The following is a 15,435-nucleotide window of genomic DNA, read 5'->3' as shown; positions in this document are numbered from 1 at the left end:
CATTTTGTAAGGCTCGGGCAGTGCTTCTCCTGTTTCTCCGTGCACAAATGAGCAGATAGCGGTCCTGCTGCTGGGTTGTTGACTTCGGTCGCCCCCCCCAGGTCTCCTGGTGTACTGGCCTGTCTCCTGGTCTCTCCTCCATGCTCTGGACACTGCGCTGGGAGACACAGCAAACCTTCTTGCCACAGCACGAATGGATGTGCCACTTTGGATGAGCATCACTCCCTGAGCGACTTCTGTGGGTTGTAGATGCTCCTCATGATGCCTCTAGTGGTGAGAACACTGGACAAATGCAAAAGTGTTCCAAAAATACGGTACAAAGGATGAAGACAGGGAAATGGTCTGTGGTCACCACCTGCAAAACCATTGCTCTTTTGGAGTGATCTTGCTAATTGTCTCTCATTTCCACCTGTTGTCTGTTTAATTTCCACAACACCAAGTGAAATTGATTCACAATAAGCGTGGCTTCCTAACTGGACAGTCTGATATCCCAGAAATTTGACTGACTTGGAGTTACATTGTGTTTTTTGAGTGTGCCCTAAGTTTTTGTGAGCAGTGTATTTAGTTATATAATAAGCAACTACTATATGGCTTTTTCACAAATAAATAACTTATAACCAGGAGTGTCCAAACTCAGGTCCAGGGGCCAAGTTCGGCCCTCAGGGATTTTCATTATGCCCTTGGCTTTCATTATGCCCAGACTTGCAGCTGTGTTGCCCATGAATAGTAAACTACTGCAATTTCAAATATCCCATCATCATCATCATTGATAGAAAAAAATAGCCGATTCTGGTGTAGGACAAAGTTGACAGTTCCAAGTCTGAGTTAAGTCAATAGCTTAAAAGCTTAATTCTCTCCTCAACACTTACACTCGATTTGTCCTACTTTCACTGTTGACTAATATACATGTCTTACCATTCACATAGCTACAGCAGGCTGCACATTGGTCTAATCAATGTGACACAATGAGTCATCAGGACTCACTGTACCAGATTCTTCTGTATTGTGCAAAGTTGACTTTCTGCTATAAACAACAGAAAAGCTTGTGCTAACCTTCCCGTTCAACCACTTCATGTATACAGACTGTGTCCGGTGCGTATTATCAGTGGCATGTGCGCAGCGCAGTCACGCGTCACTCCCACAAAGTGCACGCGCAGTTCCGGTGCTTCGTATAAATGGATCGCTCTGTCGGTCGAACTTCACACCCCCTCGGCTCCCTCGGAGTTCGCTTTGCGTTCAGAGTCATTTCCGGGATACTTCTTGGTCTCTGTCTTTTATTTGACACGGCTGTGTGCGAGCAGAGTGTACTTCTATCACACCGGACCCAGGAAAGGGTAAGCAGACATGGAGAAACTGTCATGACACAGTAATGAAGCTTTGTGGGGTATTTCATTGGTTGATGCTGTGGAAGATGTTTACGTCATTGGCAGTCCTTGCACTTAACTTCTGTATAACTGTTGCATAATAATAGCTTACTTAATAGCCTAATATTATACCTACTAGTTAAATTACATTCTAAGATATAGCCTAACTGTAAATATATTATAAATCAATGCAGAGTAAAAGATTGACCAATTGTAAATAGATAAATACATACATGCAAAAGTACATAGGCCTACATCAATAAAAAGTGGTAATCATTGTTCCCTGATTCACTCAATTGGTTGGTTGGGAACTCTTCTGGTAATGTCCATTGTAACTAACCAACATCCATCCATCCATTTTCTTCCACTTTTCTGTTTCCGGGTGGTAAATCACATGGCACCAGCCCCTTATGGCTCCTCCTGCAGGTGGTGGGTCCACAGAAGGGCATTGTAACACGTCACTTCTTAATTTCAGGTAAACCAGACATCAGCCATGGCCTCTATCTCCAACGCTAACACGGCTTTTGCCGTGAAGCTGCTCCACACTTTGAGCCAGACAAACCCTGATGGGAACATCTTTGTCTCTCCTGTGAGCATCAGTTCCGCTTTAGCCATGGTCTACCTGGGAGCTAAAGGAGACACTGCAGCTCAGATGTCCCAGGTGAGCACACTGTCGAAACCCTTGCTAAAAGATCTGTTTTAGCAAATGGAGCCAAGGTGCGGCTGTCTGCAAAGATAAATGGGTGCAGGTGTGTCGTGTGTACTTTGACCTCAGTCAGCAGAACTGTCTGAACAATAGTACTCTATTCTGCCCTAGAAGGAGAAGTGCAGTCTCAGGTATTTTGTCAGTATTAATGTCATGCAAACTATTCTATTTGGTGATATATAGTTTTACGGCTCAATTCTGCCCCATTTTGGAAAAATCGTGACGTCAAATTTTCAATAACTACAAGGGAGCCCTTAGTGTTATAGCTTTTTGCATGAAAAGCACGGTTGACGCTCGCGCTTTCAAGCAAGAAGGTCCCAGGTTTGATCACAGGGTATTTCTGCGTGGAGCTTGCATGTCCTCCCCGTGTCTGCGTAGGTTTCCTCCAGGTACTCTGGCTTCTCCTACCACTAAAAACATGTAAAATAGACCATGATGAAAGAATGAAACATTGGTCCATAGAGCAGTCCACAGCAGGGGAAACTGTGGCTGTACAAAGCTTACCACCACTGTGTGGAGTGAATGAAGTACAAATCCCCTACGCTGTGTAAAGCGCGTTGGGTGACTTGTGTCCTGTGAACTACATAAATAAACTTACATTTCATTATCAAATTAATTAATTTTCACATAAGAATACACTTAAAATGTTTCATGTACTGTACACGGTTAAACTATATTCCCAACACTTGCCATTTTACAATTTTTCTTCCTCCTGTTTAGGAAACTCTACTACTCTACTACTATGAGAATATTATACTGTCCTATCATTTTTCTTTATCCCTTAAGCTCTTTGTCTGTTTTATTGGTGATTGTAGGTCTTCTTGTGATTGACATATTTATGTGTGTTTAATTAATGGATATACATCCACATATACTGTAACCATTAATTATTCTACAATAAAGTTGTATATTTTGTTCATTTGGTAAATAATTTATCTGCTTAATGCTATTTTCTGTTTCTACCAGGCTCTGTCATTCACAGATGTTCGTGGTGTTCATGCAGATTTCCAGACACTAAATAGTCAAATCAATGCACCATCTGCATCCTACATCCTAAGACTTGCCAATCGTCTTTATGGAGAAAACACGAGTAACTTCCTCACAGTGAGTTTTGCTTGTCCGCCTGAGTTAGTTGTTACATACTAGTTCTATTTACAAGGAAGTGGTTATATCCCTTTAGGAATTCATTGAGTCTACAAGGAAGCACTATCAGGCAGATCTGAAGTCTGTGGATTTCATCGGTGCAGCAGAAGATTGCAGAGCGGAGATTAACGCCTGGGTTGAGGAGCAAACTGAAAGTAACCTCCTGCCGTCATTTATTTATTCATTTTTAGAATATACAATCATATTTAATTGATTTTCTTTTATGCCTAGACAAAATTCAAGAACTTCTGAAACAGGGCACTGTCAGCCCTATGACAAGACTGGCACTAGTGAATGCTATTTACTTCAAAGGCAATTGGATGAAGAAATTTGATCCAGCTAACACCAAAGAGATGCCTTTCCATGTCAAAGAAGTAAGAACCGACATCAAATATACACAGTAGAGTAAGAATCTTCTAAGTCAGATTTTTAGGAATGTAGAAAAATAGTAATAATAGTAAATGTAGCTTTTTCTCTATCAGACTTCAACATAACTAGCATAGGAATAATAGAGGGATGTGAGTGCTTCCTGAACCCACTATGTAGCCTTGTAAATAATACATGCAATTTCAACATTTTGTGCATTTTGTGTCATACAGAATGAGGCCAAACCGGTTCAAATGATGTACCAGATGAAGAAACTGGGTTACAATTACGTCCCAGATCTTGGACTGCAAATTCTTGAGCTGCCTTACATCGATGAGGAGCTCAGCATGTACATCCTACTGCCTGAAGAGACAAGTGCTGGCTCCGAAGGGGTTCACAAGGTGCCCATACTGCTTTTATTTAGCTGAGACAAAGTTGCATTGACTGTTAAATTATGAACATGCAAGTTTAGTGTGAATCGATCAGTTATGAGGATCCATGACACTGGATTGAGTAGTCCATCCATGACAGGGCTTTATGTGTATTAAAATTATTACGTGTTATATTTATCTAATGCAAACCACTTGTGTTATTTCCAGATTGAGAAAAATTTAACACAGAAAAAGCTTGATGAGTGGACCGACCCTGCAAACATGGACTCTGTGGAAGTCCACGTCCACCTTCCAAAGTTTAAGATGGAGCACGACTACGAGATGAATGAGCCACTTGCAAAAATGGGCATGGCTGATGTGTTCTGTTCAGCTAAGGCTGATCTGTCCGGGATGAATGGTGAAGGTGGACTCTTTCTGTCAACAGTGGCTCACAAGGCCTTTGTGGAGGTGAATGAGGAGGGAACAGAGGCAGCAGCAGCTACAGCCGGAATGGTGTCTTTCTGTATGTTCAGAGAGGAGCACTTCACAGCAGACCATCCATTCCTCTTTTTTATCAAGCACAAAGCCACCAACTCTGTCCTGTTCCTCGGAAGGTTTATGTCTCCTCAGTAGATGCCACTATTTTTTACTGTTGTAACCACCTGTTGTGATACCAAATAAAAACATAAATTGTTGCCACGTTTTGCACAGAGTACATTCATTTAAAGGTCCTATATCATGCAAACTTTTAGAGCTTTTAGCCATGTTGTTATGCTATTTCCTTATCAAAAACACCCCGAGAGTGGTTTGCGGCTTCATTCACGCAGCTCTCAACAATCCTCCTGAATCCTGCTCTCTGAGCAGCTGCTCCGCCCTCTACTGGTGAACGACTGACGTGCTCCGTTGGGACGTCACAGCGGAACGGAAGTGCTCGACGTCTGTAATGCAATGTCTTACAGCCTGATTTTAATTTGTAAAACAGCTTTTTCATTATTTCTGTTGTAAGAGGGAAACAAAGAGAAAAAAAAAAGTGATGGAAAAAAAAAAAAAAAGGATGTGCCCAAGGTGCTTCCAGGTCAGCTGTGGCCAAAACAAACACATTCCCTGAGCGTCTGAACAGATCAGTCATGTTTGCGCTGCAGCTGTGAAGATGGAGCTCGTTATAACCTATTCTGGACACACCTGTTCTTTATTCTTACCTAACGATAATGTCACGGACGGAGAAAAAGAAGCGCGTTTGGCTACGAGGACTTTATTCAACCTTTTTCAAGCAGAGGCCACTCGTCATCAGAAGTTGTTTTTTTCTCCGGGATTCAGCGACTATCAGCCAAAATAGTGTTTTTCTGTGACTGTCACTGATGGATTGGTGAACCTTCACCAGAACCAAAGTGGATTAACTTTTATAACCAACGCAAGTCCTATAATGTAAACAGCGGTTCAAGTCTCAGCGAGAGTTTGTATTCTTCAGTTAAAAAAAAAAAAAAAAAAGAATGTAAAAAAAAAAGAAAAAAGGAAGACGTCACATGGTAAAACTGTGCATATTTTGCCTCTTTTCGCCTTGTCTCGGCACTTCCGGTCGAGCGCGAAACCCGTTCATTTAAACGAGGAACGGGGAAAATGTTCGCTGCCCAAATCTGATATTTAGCAGATTGATCTGTGTAAAATGTCCAATGTTCATTCGCACCAACAAGTCAACACTGCAACGTTTCTCTGCGCGGCCTAAAAACGGCTTTGTTTGTTTATCTGGACTTCTCGGACTTCTCCAGCCCCATGTTAAATGATGGAGAAAAAGGGGCGGGCACGGCGCTCACGCGAACTTCCGGAATAAGGTGACACCTTTTTTATCAAACGTGTTCTTTTCTGTCTGAAACTGTGAGATTTGAGGCCTATGTAATTCATGTGTTGTTCTCTTTTGGAATAAATCATGAAGTCTCCTTGTATGTGAAAGTAGGCCAAATGGTTTTGCACCTGGAATTATCATAAATACTCATTACATTGTACAGATGGGGGGCAGCCCTGGTCTATGGCAGTGTCCTCAACCTTTTTTCCTTGAAGCTAGAAAGATAGGGCCCCGCGACCTAAACTGGAGTCTCACACCTTCCAACAACACAGGCCTGCCCAGTGATCCATAGATCGTTCATGCTTTTATTTTGAAGGTCTACTCCTTACCGGAAGTGTAGCAGCGTGTGGAGTTTGACACCGGCTTCCTACTGGACAACCAGTGCGGAAAACAACTCTACGCTCATTTGATGCATATTACTTCCACGTTGCGACTCTTAAAAGTGTAAGTTATACGCCTGATGCGACCACACGATAGAGAAATTACGCACGAGTCATTTTGTGAAATCTAACGATGACTGAAACCAAATCTTATCTTATTACCACTAAACATATCAGAATCCAATGGGGTGGAGGCGTTTCTTGTTGAATTGATCCTTACGCTGAATCCGATCTGGGTTGAACTTACCACGTAGCAGACGTCTACTCTACACACATTTTATTTTGTGTTTGTTGTTTATGAGTAGATGAGCTGTCAGGGCAACAACACGTGCCCGATGAGGGTGCTGGTCACAGGAGGCTCTGGGTTGGTGGGCAGAGCCATTCAGCAAGTTGTGAAAGACGAAGGAACCAAGGAGGGAGAGGAGTGGATATTCCTGTCCTCCAAGGATGCAAATCTTATGTGAGTCACGAAAACATTGGTTAGCCTAGTTCTTTTTACCTGTATGTGTCCTGTGCTATATTTGTAATCAGGAACAAGGAAGAGACCAAAGCCGTATTCCAGAAACATCAACCAACTCATGTAATCCATCTGGCTGCTATGGTTGGAGGGCTTTTCAAGAACATGAAGTTCAATTTGGACTTTTGGGTTTGTGTTATGTCCAGTTGAAAAAAAAAAAGAGTTGATAATGTCCATCAAACAGCTTAAATTGTAAATGCACAATCTGTTTCCTTTCAGAGAAACAACATCCACATTAATGACAATGTGCTGCAGGCGGCACATGAAGTTGGCGTGGTAAAAGTGGTGTCCTGCCTTTCAACGTGTATTTTTCCAGATAAAACGACGTACCCAATTGATGAGACAATGGTAAGACACGGCATTTTAATGACACAACTTGAGTACACGAGTAGGCAGTCTTTGGACATCATACAGACTGTTTTATAAAATGTACATCATGTGTGCATCAAATGAAAACACTCCTGAATTATAAATCAAGCCGGCAAAATCACAAACACCTCGACCCACTCTGAAATATACGGGGAACCAGTGCTCAGGACAGCTACCTTCATCACTGAGGACTGGCACCCACCCACCCCCTGCATCCCTTCTTCACTTTGTTACGATCATCTTTGTCGTCAGAACATTACGGGCTGAAGCTTAATAAATGTCAGATAACAATACGCATGGCACTAAAGTTTGCAAACTCCATCTCTCTGCAGATTCATAATGGTCCGCCTCATGAGTCAAACTTCGGCTATGCCTATGCCAAGAGAATGATTGATGTTCATAACAGGTGCAAAAACTACTTGATTTTTTCCCCTTCTGACCTATTATTTTTATCTGTAATAAAACTCACCACTTGATGTACTTTTTACAGAGCGTATTACCAACAACATGGACGCTGCTATACTGCTGTGATTCCCACCAATGTTTTTGGTCCGTATGACAACTTTAGTATCGAGGATGGCCATGTGCTACCGGGGCTCATACACAAAGCTTACATTGCTCAAAGTAAGTTACCCAGATGCAAAGTTTGCGTTAATGTACCTGCTCTTATGGCTCTTTTTGTGGTCAGAGGAAGCCAAGCCTTTGATTGTGTGGGGTTCTGGATCTCCAAGGCGGCAATTTATTTACTCTTTGGATTTGGCTCGTCTGTTTCTGTGGGTTTTGAGAGATTACCCCGAAGTAGATCCCATCATTTTATCTGGTAAAGATGCAAACCAAGATTATAAATACAAGTCATTATTTTTTACTGACTTCTTGCACAATATATTGCAGTTGGTGAGGAAGATGAGGTGTCGATCAAAGATGCAGCAGAGGCAGTAGTGCACTCTCTTGACTTCAAAGGTGAAGTGGTGGTATCCTTTTTAGTGATGCTGTTATTCCTAGTGCAAACAAGTTCTAAGCAAAGCATGTTTGTCCATCTCTGCTGATCGAAGTGGTCTTAACAATTTGACTTCAGTATGACACTAGCAAAGCTGATGGCCAGTTTAAAAAGACGGCCAGCAATGCGAAGCTTTGCCGTTATTTACCAAATTTTACATTTACACCATTCAAACAAGGTACCCTTTAAAAAACTACTTTTCTTTTACTTTTTTTCCTACTTTTTTGTTAATCAATTGTTTTCCTTCTTTACAGCTTTAAAAGAAACATGTGATTGGTTTGTTGAAAACTATGACACTGCACGTAAATAAATATACAAAGCCCTTTCGGTAAACAGGAGCAGCAGTTACAGACCAGAGTGGATTTTTTTTTTTTTTTAAATGCCAGAAATCTAGCTCTGAAGTTGTTTTTGCTGACCGTGGTGGTGGGAAGTGATATTTATATACTTTTCAAATAAGGGTGGAGTAACCAATACAAGCGATCACGATGTCGTCACTTCCGTTGGCCGTGGTAGGCATTTTACATTTTCATATTTGATAAAAGTTGTATTAAAATCCTGTGATCGCCAAAAACAATGTCCATAAACAGGGCATTGCTTCTCTTGCGCTGTAACATATCTATCATTTTATAAAACTGAGTTAAGAGGCCTGGATGCATCAGCTGTTGCCTACCATTCATCATAACATCCAGCGAAAAGTAAACACTAACAGTGATCGCTCGTATACTGACTCAACTTTTCTCAAGTTCATCTCAAGATACTTGGGATTTCGGACTTTTAAGTGATTGTTGAATTATCTGCAAGTTGAAATGTTAGACTGTGGATAATTGAATGCCTAGGCCTGCAATTTAATGTATGTAAGTATTATGAAATAATTATGTTTTTTCTAAATCTCTCCCCTTGCTGATCTCAGCCACTAATCAGAATCCCCAGTGCCCCATGAGACGAGCTTTCCTATGAACTGGCCTGTCAGGTCCAATCAGGAAGGATCTTTTTGTAATCTTACAGACTTTTAATAACCCACAAAAACAGGGCCTAATGCACACACATCTTTGTTACTAAAATTGATATTTCTACTTTTAACTTTTGCACTGTGTACTGCTCAAAAAGACCAAATTAAATATTTTTCAACCAAAAATGTTTTCTTGTTTTTAAATTGAAAATGTCATATTTTCTTTTGTAATAAAACAGGATTTATTAAAATTTAATATTACAGATTACGTAAAATGTACCATCATTAAAAAGGCCATCATAATCAAGCATAAACACCAGAGTTGGTCACGTTAACATAAGAAGTGTGTCCCCCCTCATGGACTCTACAATACTCCTGTCCTGGCATGGCTCGCTTCTTACAGGCCCTTCCAGCTTTCGTGATGCCATTACATAGCAGACGGCTTGATATGGAACTGCAGATACATAAAATAAAGCGAGATCACACGGTAGAAGGAATAAAGGCAGGGCTTCATCACAGCAGGGATGAATGATAAATCAAAAATACTCACCTGTTGGTCATTATTGAGGGGTTGGGGCTAGCACTCCTTGAGTCATTTACAAAATCTTGAGAGTCATTGGCAGCCTCAAACACTTCTCCAAAGCTTCTCAGTGGAATATCATCAATGCAAGACTATAATCAGAGAATTGGTAAAAGTACTTTCTATAAATATAAACATAAACATGCCATTTACCGGTAAGAAGGCAGGTTTAACCAGAGTCGTCGGAGTTGAATGGTTGTGGAGTAAATCTCCCAGAGTCCTCTTGTGAGATGGAGACACCACAGATATGCACAGGTCGCCTGGACACAAAACTGGTTTACTCATTGCTCTTTTCGTCTGAGGCAATGATATTCTATTGTCAACCTGATATGAAACTATGTTGATTGTGCTGATCATTTTTTTCATTGTGTTTTCTGTGAATTAAAATCAAATTTAGCACAAGCACCAATGAAAGCACAGTGTAAATATTAGAAATCAAGTGTATTGTATTTGTATTGTATTAAAACCAAGGAGGGTGTGGCAGTCATAATTACCTCTCAGGTGTAGAAGAGTGTGGACATGAAGGGGAAGACTGTGGCTTTTCCGGCTCAATAATTTCCAGTGGTTCCAGTGGAAGAGGCGCGGTTACTTCATTGTTAATATGGAGCAGAGCACACAGCTGACCAATGAACCAGTAACCTATATGCATTCACACATACTTTATAGAATTATAACAAAACATATTACAAACATCACATAAGTGTGTCACAAATACAGTATATACTACACTGTTGATTTACCCATAGACAGAGTGAACAGCAGGAGACTAAGGCTACAGAGATCCAGTGCTGGCTGCTGGTTTACCTCGGCCATTGCGTTAAGTGGCACAGTAAATAACAGCATGGCTCGAGAGAATCCAGGACAACCAAGAAATGTTAACAGGATTGCACCAAGGACAAAGTATCCAGCATGAAGCATGCATGTCCACATGGCAGTTAAACTCAAGCCTGGACACAGAGGTTACAAATGATGTTGTGGTTATGTTATTTTGCCGGTGGTAGTCAGATAAATTAAGTTAAATTGGATCAGCAGCCTCACCTGCCCATCCAAGATAGCTTTGTATCACATGAAGCCGCTCATCTAACCGACTCTGCATGTTATCCAGGTAGTGTAGTACAAAGCCAAGAGTGCTGTTCATGCGCTCCAGTTTTGCCATTAAATCAGAGTAGTAGAGAGAGGTCTGGTCCTGATACTGTAAGAACTCGATCATACTGCTGTCTGCTTGAGCACATTGAGAGAAGAAACAAGTTTGTAAAGAGTATAGGAGTTTAAAAACACAAGACTTGCAACAGTTTTTAGAGACCGATTTTATGGTAGATGTCCTGAGCTTGGTGTCTGACATCAGTAAGATCTTTGACTATTGTATGGTGGCTGTCTTGCACCTCAGAGCTTTGAACCTGAAGATGCTCGCTGACATTTTCTAAAGAAAAAAAAAAAAATAGATAAAATATAATAATGACAAAAGTAAAGTTCAAATTGTTCAGAACTTATCAATAATTGCACTTATGAAATTACCCATTCTCTGTATGATGCCTTGAATGAGCTGGGCAACCAACTCTTGTCCAGAAGCAATCAGGGCCTTCTCCTGTCCCAGCCGCTCCAGGTTGTCCCTCATTGAAGTTTCCATTTGTGCTTGTTCTTCATGAAGTTTACTTTGCTGAGCCTGAAGAGCACTGTGACCTTCAAGCACTTTGTCTAAAGATGCTGCGGTCATCTGTCTTAACTCAAGTTGGCCCTCCTGGATATTTAGGTCACACAATACACAAGTACAGCTGGTGACATAGATGTTGGTGGTCTGACGCCATATTCAGTCATATCAAATGTACCTTCAGATCTTTCATTGCATCAAGTTGGCTGGTGGCAGTGGAGATGAGAGCATTCACTGTATGTTCTGCCCTCCGCCGGAAGAGCATCTGCCGAGTGGCATAGCACACTGACCGGGCTCTGTTGCTCACAATATGGTAGGCATTCCATGTGTCAGGGTCCATTGTTGCTGTGCATTCTCTTAAAGTCTAAAACACAAACATATTTCAACACTTCTATAACAAACATTTACAGAAATGTGTGAAACAGTTTTACCATTTCCTCTGTACAAGGGTAAATCCTGCGACCTTCAATCTCAGCCTGACAGTTAAATAAAACAACACCGAGTTTGGCCAGCTGTTGTTCTGAAAGTTTTTCACAACTCGACTTAAGTTGTGCAACAACCTATGATAAAAGTGTACAAGGCTTTAAAGTCACCCAATGTGATTTGCATATTGTACATCACAGAATGATTGACACAATAGTCTTACCCTTTGATGGCAGCTATCCAATGGGCTCAGCTCTATTAGCTTGGCCTCAGCCAAAAACTTTTCATCAGCTATGGTCATTTCAAACTGAGCGTCTTTGGCCAAAACAGCAGGAGCTGCAGATTCAGCTGAGGCTGGAGGCTGTGATGCTGGAGGCAACTCAGTCTTCCTCATCCATTCAAACAAACCACAGACAGCAGGACATTGGCACAACAGCAAGACAAAAAGCAAATGGACGAGATGAGCCATGTCTGAAGAGAGATGAGAAAGTTTACTCAGCAGAAGAGCAAATTTAAAAAACAGTCCCTATAGACATTCTTCACAGTGTTCCAGAGGTTTTTGCCCAGACATGTACTGGTCTGTCCCTCCTCTTTCCCAAGTGATGTTTATGCATTCATTGCTCTCATAATTTATGCAAACACCTACTTGCTGCTAAACGAAGCTACATCCAGTCTCCCCGGCCCACGCAGCTGAAAAATATTACAAATGATTTAGGATTAACCACTGACATGTAAACAAATGGTTAAACGCGGTGTGCGTTTGATTTTAGTCTCCACGAAGAATTGTAGGGACGTCAAAAAGCGAAAACCACAACCGCCCATAGGCTCTGGTGACGGTGTAGAAATGAAACGCAACAAAGTCGCCGCTGAATCCCCTTTTCCCCGTCATCGAATTGAATGCAAAATAAAAAGCGCACGTGTGTATTATTGCGCCCTTTCGTTGTCGTTTTTAGCAATTCCAAAACTGCGTTTATAACATTGAAAACTAAGGCTAACTATTTTATTGGCCATTATTAAGTGTTGTTAGTGGCGGTCTACTAAGGCAAAAGAGAAGAAATAACAGGATTGAAGCCATTCACACATCCTTATTTAGTCTTATTTATTGTTTGCTAAAAGCTGTGTGAGCTGAGCTCAGAGTTACCGTAAATACTGACATGAACGCGCACGAGAACTCTAGCGAAAACCCAATGGGGAAAACTAGTGCAGGTTGGCTCAAAGACAGCCAGACAACGTCGATCCGGACTCGTGTAAAATTATTCTAGTACAAACGAAGAATAAATACAAATCATCCACCAAAAGCAGGTATCTGACTATTAAACCTTATTGTTTTATGCCTGCTGGTGCTGCAGACAGTTGTCATTCCGTGTCATGTTATGGTTGTCCAACACACACGTGCAATGCACGAGTCACATCTCAATCTGTATTTTCTGCAGGAAACGAACATACCCACATAAAGGCAGATATCCGTGCTCATACCTAACATTACCACATCGTAATCGTCATAATACAGCTGCAGATTGGTCAAAACTGCGTGTCGAAGCAGATGCTACAAAATGCTAGCAGGTTGATGGCTAGCTTAATTCAAGATTGTGCATTGTGTTATACCCACAATAATGGAGGAGGCTGAAACTACAAAATACTAGGGTGTTAAAGAAACCGAGTTTTTGGAAATACTCCAAATGTTGGACAATAAAGCTGCATAGACGGCAGAAAAGTGAGAAATGGCTAAGTTTTTAGGCTGGCGCTAAGAAGACTGACAGCAGCTGGGTTTGATAGGTCTGCGGAACAACTGAGGGTCCGGTAGAAAAAACATTCATTTTTATACAATATATTTATACAATAATCGTGCATTTCAATTTTTACAGTCTATGATTTCAGTTCATGTTTGCAGAGGACTAAACTTCACCTGCTGATTACTATTTTATTTTATTTTTTAATTTGTAATTTCGACTTTTAAAATTGTGAATATTTATTTTGTGCCAAAAATGACATTGTAGCTTATGTTTAAATGTTCTCCATTCTCACCTCAGCCTCCCCTGTTCCAGATTATAATGGACCCTGAAACAGACCAGTTAAGGATTGGTTTTGTTGGAGCAGGAAACATGGCTTTTGGCATCGCGAAGGGCATCATGTCTGGTGGTAAGTAAATGATTAAGTAAATAAAACAGATTGTCAAAATGGTATTGATAAACAACATTAATATCTCTGGGTTTCTGTGTTTTTAGGAAATATTTTGCCTGCAAACGTAAATGTTAGTGCACCATCCAATAGAAACTTAGGACGCTTTCAGGTATTTATTACAATGTTTTCTCGTAAAAGTCGACTGTAATATAAATTTTTCATTTTACCACCTAAATTACAATCACACGTGTGTTCTTTTTTTAATCTACCTTCTGTGTTACTAATTTTGTTTTATTGTTTGCTTGACAGGAAATGGGAGTTTCTGTCACAAATTCTAACACAGAGGTAGTGTGCGGTTCTGACATTGTTTTTGTGGCCGTCAAGCCTCACTTGGTTCGAGATGTTCTGAATCAGGTCTCAGAACATGTCACAAAGAGACACATTATCGTGTCAGTTGCAGCTGGAGTAACCCTGGCTACATTGGAGGAGGTATTTTACAATAGTTAATTAATAAACACCTTCATCAAATTATCTCTATTTACTGTATATTTTCATGAACCTTTCAGCTATTGCCTGAGAACACTGTTGTCATCCGCCTGATGCCTAACCTCCCATGCATCGTTCAAGAAGGAGCTTTACTGTTCGCAAGAGGGTCACATGCAAAACCAAACCATGCAGCTCTTGTTCGTTCCTTGTTGCTTCGGTGTGGCTTAGTGGAAGAGGGACCAGAGGCATGGATTGACATCCACACAGGACTCAGTGGCAGTGGAGTTGCCTTTGTAGGTGCTTTCACTTCACCACATTCATTGAATTAATACTAGTTAACAATTGAATGTATGCCCTGTCAGTTTTAATTACAGTCTTACGTTTAGATTGTGTCACTGTTGTACCTTATGTGTGTGTTTCATTCAAAGGTTTATTTGTTTGCTGAAGCTCTGGCTGAAGGAGCTGTTAAAATGGGTATGCCAAGTTCTCTGGCCCACAGTATTGCCTCACAGACAGTTCTGGTGAGTGAAACAAAAGTATTGTATGCATTTACATTGTTTTATTGTGAAGAATAACAACAGCCTTTCTTTCACAGGGTGCGGGACAATTGTTGCGAGACTCAGGAAAGCATCCGGCGCAGCTTCGTTCTGAGGTCTGCACTCCCGGAGGCACAACTATTTATGGACTTCACACTTTGGAGCAAGGTGGTGTAAGGGCATCAACAATGAGCGCTGTGGAGTCCGCCACAGAAAGAGCCAGGGAGCTGGGCCAAAAGTCAGCAACCCGGAAGTGATGGAGCTATTTTTATTTAAAACTTAAAAGCCAAATAGTAGTCACAGTTATTTCATATGCAGCCTACAACCCCACCACGGACATGATGTAAAGTTTTCCCTTCACACAGTGCTTTTCTTCACAATCTGGGTTATTTCGGGACAAACACTGGAAAATGTTATGCAGAAGAATATACAGCATTGCAAATGGAAAATTTAAGGCCTAGACTTTGGTATAGTGGATAAATGATCATCCAAATACAGTATGTTCAGTTGACTCCTCCAGTGTTAAGTCTCATTCTCACATTCCATGTTCTGTAAGTCTTACTTTACCAATAAACTGTCTGCTGTACTGCAAGTCTCCCCTTTCAATTGGCATGGATCATGGATTATAAACCTTTGAAT

At 41.0% G+C, this 15,435-nt stretch overlaps 4 protein-coding genes across 5 annotated transcripts; 3 read left to right on the top strand and 1 right to left on the bottom strand.

Annotated features, from left to right (window-relative positions):
• The first annotated feature begins 1,143 nt into the window (after nucleotides 1-1,143).
• Nucleotides 1,144-4,640, top strand: serpinb1 (serpin peptidase inhibitor, clade B (ovalbumin), member 1). The gene is made up of 7 exons (XM_079574447.1): nucleotides 1,144-1,334; nucleotides 1,840-2,025; nucleotides 3,037-3,174; nucleotides 3,251-3,368; nucleotides 3,445-3,587; nucleotides 3,813-3,980; nucleotides 4,179-4,640. Exons 1-7 carry the CDS (start codon nucleotides 1,176-1,178, stop codon nucleotides 4,581-4,583), a joined length of 1,317 nt encoding a protein of 438 aa, XP_079430573.1. The 5' UTR covers nucleotides 1,144-1,175; the 3' UTR covers nucleotides 4,584-4,640.
• Nucleotides 4,641-6,129: 1,489 nt separating this feature from the next.
• LOC306977096 (GDP-L-fucose synthase-like) lies at nucleotides 6,130-8,431 on the top strand. Its single transcript, XM_079575266.1, has 10 exons — nucleotides 6,130-6,234; nucleotides 6,476-6,630; nucleotides 6,702-6,816; nucleotides 6,907-7,035; nucleotides 7,389-7,462; nucleotides 7,547-7,680; nucleotides 7,745-7,876; nucleotides 7,948-8,027; nucleotides 8,132-8,231; nucleotides 8,308-8,431. Exons 2-10 carry the CDS (start codon nucleotides 6,476-6,478, stop codon nucleotides 8,361-8,363), a joined length of 975 nt encoding a protein of 324 aa, XP_079431392.1. The 5' UTR covers nucleotides 6,130-6,234; the 3' UTR covers nucleotides 8,364-8,431.
• An 874-nt stretch (nucleotides 8,432-9,305) lies between these two features.
• On the bottom strand, nucleotides 9,306-12,067 carry bmb (brambleberry; the record flags this gene model as incomplete). The annotated part of the gene is made up of 12 exons (XM_079574406.1): nucleotides 11,877-12,067; nucleotides 11,662-11,790; nucleotides 11,409-11,594; nucleotides 11,098-11,320; nucleotides 10,886-11,002; nucleotides 10,621-10,800; nucleotides 10,323-10,529; nucleotides 10,077-10,221; nucleotides 9,907-9,956; nucleotides 9,736-9,842; nucleotides 9,553-9,674; nucleotides 9,306-9,456 (listed from the first exon to the last, which is right to left on the bottom strand). Exons 1-12 carry the CDS (start codon nucleotides 12,045-12,047, stop codon nucleotides 9,306-9,308), a joined length of 1,788 nt encoding a protein of 595 aa, XP_079430532.1. The 5' UTR covers nucleotides 12,048-12,067.
• A 752-nt stretch (nucleotides 12,068-12,819) lies between these two features.
• Nucleotides 12,820-15,131, top strand: pycr3 (pyrroline-5-carboxylate reductase 3). Of its 2 annotated transcripts, none has more exons than XM_079575294.1 (7): nucleotides 12,820-12,955; nucleotides 13,699-13,792; nucleotides 13,879-13,943; nucleotides 14,159-14,263; nucleotides 14,341-14,553; nucleotides 14,689-14,781; nucleotides 14,856-15,131. In XM_079575294.1, exons 2-7 carry the CDS (start codon nucleotides 13,705-13,707, stop codon nucleotides 15,051-15,053), a joined length of 762 nt encoding a protein of 253 aa, XP_079431420.1. In that variant the 5' UTR covers nucleotides 12,820-12,955; nucleotides 13,699-13,704; the 3' UTR covers nucleotides 15,054-15,131. The 2 variants fall into 2 exon arrangements, with proteins under 2 accessions (XP_079431420.1, XP_079431419.1); XM_079575293.1 differs by having other exon boundaries at nucleotides 14,084-14,263.
• The last annotated feature ends 304 nt before the right edge of the window (nucleotides 15,132-15,435 follow it).

This window comes from Gobius niger (genome assembly GCF_951799975.1).
Source record: "Gobius niger genome assembly, chromosome: 17".
NCBI classification, from domain to species: Eukaryota; Metazoa; Chordata; class Actinopteri; order Gobiiformes; family Gobiidae; genus Gobius; species Gobius niger.
Note: the sequence above shows the minus strand (reverse complement) of the source record. Positions and strands in the feature narration are given on the sequence as shown.

Bases quoted from the DNA above. Each gene is read 5' to 3' on its own strand.
- serpinb1 (XM_079574447.1), top strand. From the start codon at position 1,176: ATGGATCGCTCTGTCGGTCGAACTTCACACCCCCTCGGCTCCCTCGGA. The intron at 1,335-1,839 runs GTAAGCAGACAT...TCTTAATTTCAG, and splicing joins CACACCGGACCCAGGAAAGG to GTAAACCAGACATCAGCCAT. The intron at 3,369-3,444 runs GTAACCTCCTGC...TTTTATGCCTAG, and splicing joins GGTTGAGGAGCAAACTGAAA to ACAAAATTCAAGAACTTCTG.
- LOC306977096 (XM_079575266.1), top strand. From the start codon at position 6,476: ATGAGCTGTCAGGGCAACAACACGTGCCCGATGAGGGTGCTGGTCACA. The intron at 6,631-6,701 runs GTGAGTCACGAA...ATTTGTAATCAG, and splicing joins TCCAAGGATGCAAATCTTAT to GAACAAGGAAGAGACCAAAG. The intron at 7,877-7,947 runs GTAAAGATGCAA...AATATATTGCAG, and splicing joins AGATCCCATCATTTTATCTG to TTGGTGAGGAAGATGAGGTG.
- pycr3 (XM_079575293.1), top strand. From the start codon at position 13,705: ATGGACCCTGAAACAGACCAGTTAAGGATTGGTTTTGTTGGAGCAGGA. The intron at 13,793-13,878 runs GTAAGTAAATGA...CTGTGTTTTTAG, and splicing joins GAAGGGCATCATGTCTGGTG to GAAATATTTTGCCTGCAAAC. The intron at 14,554-14,688 runs GTAGGTGCTTTC...TTTCATTCAAAG, and splicing joins GTGGCAGTGGAGTTGCCTTT to GTTTATTTGTTTGCTGAAGC.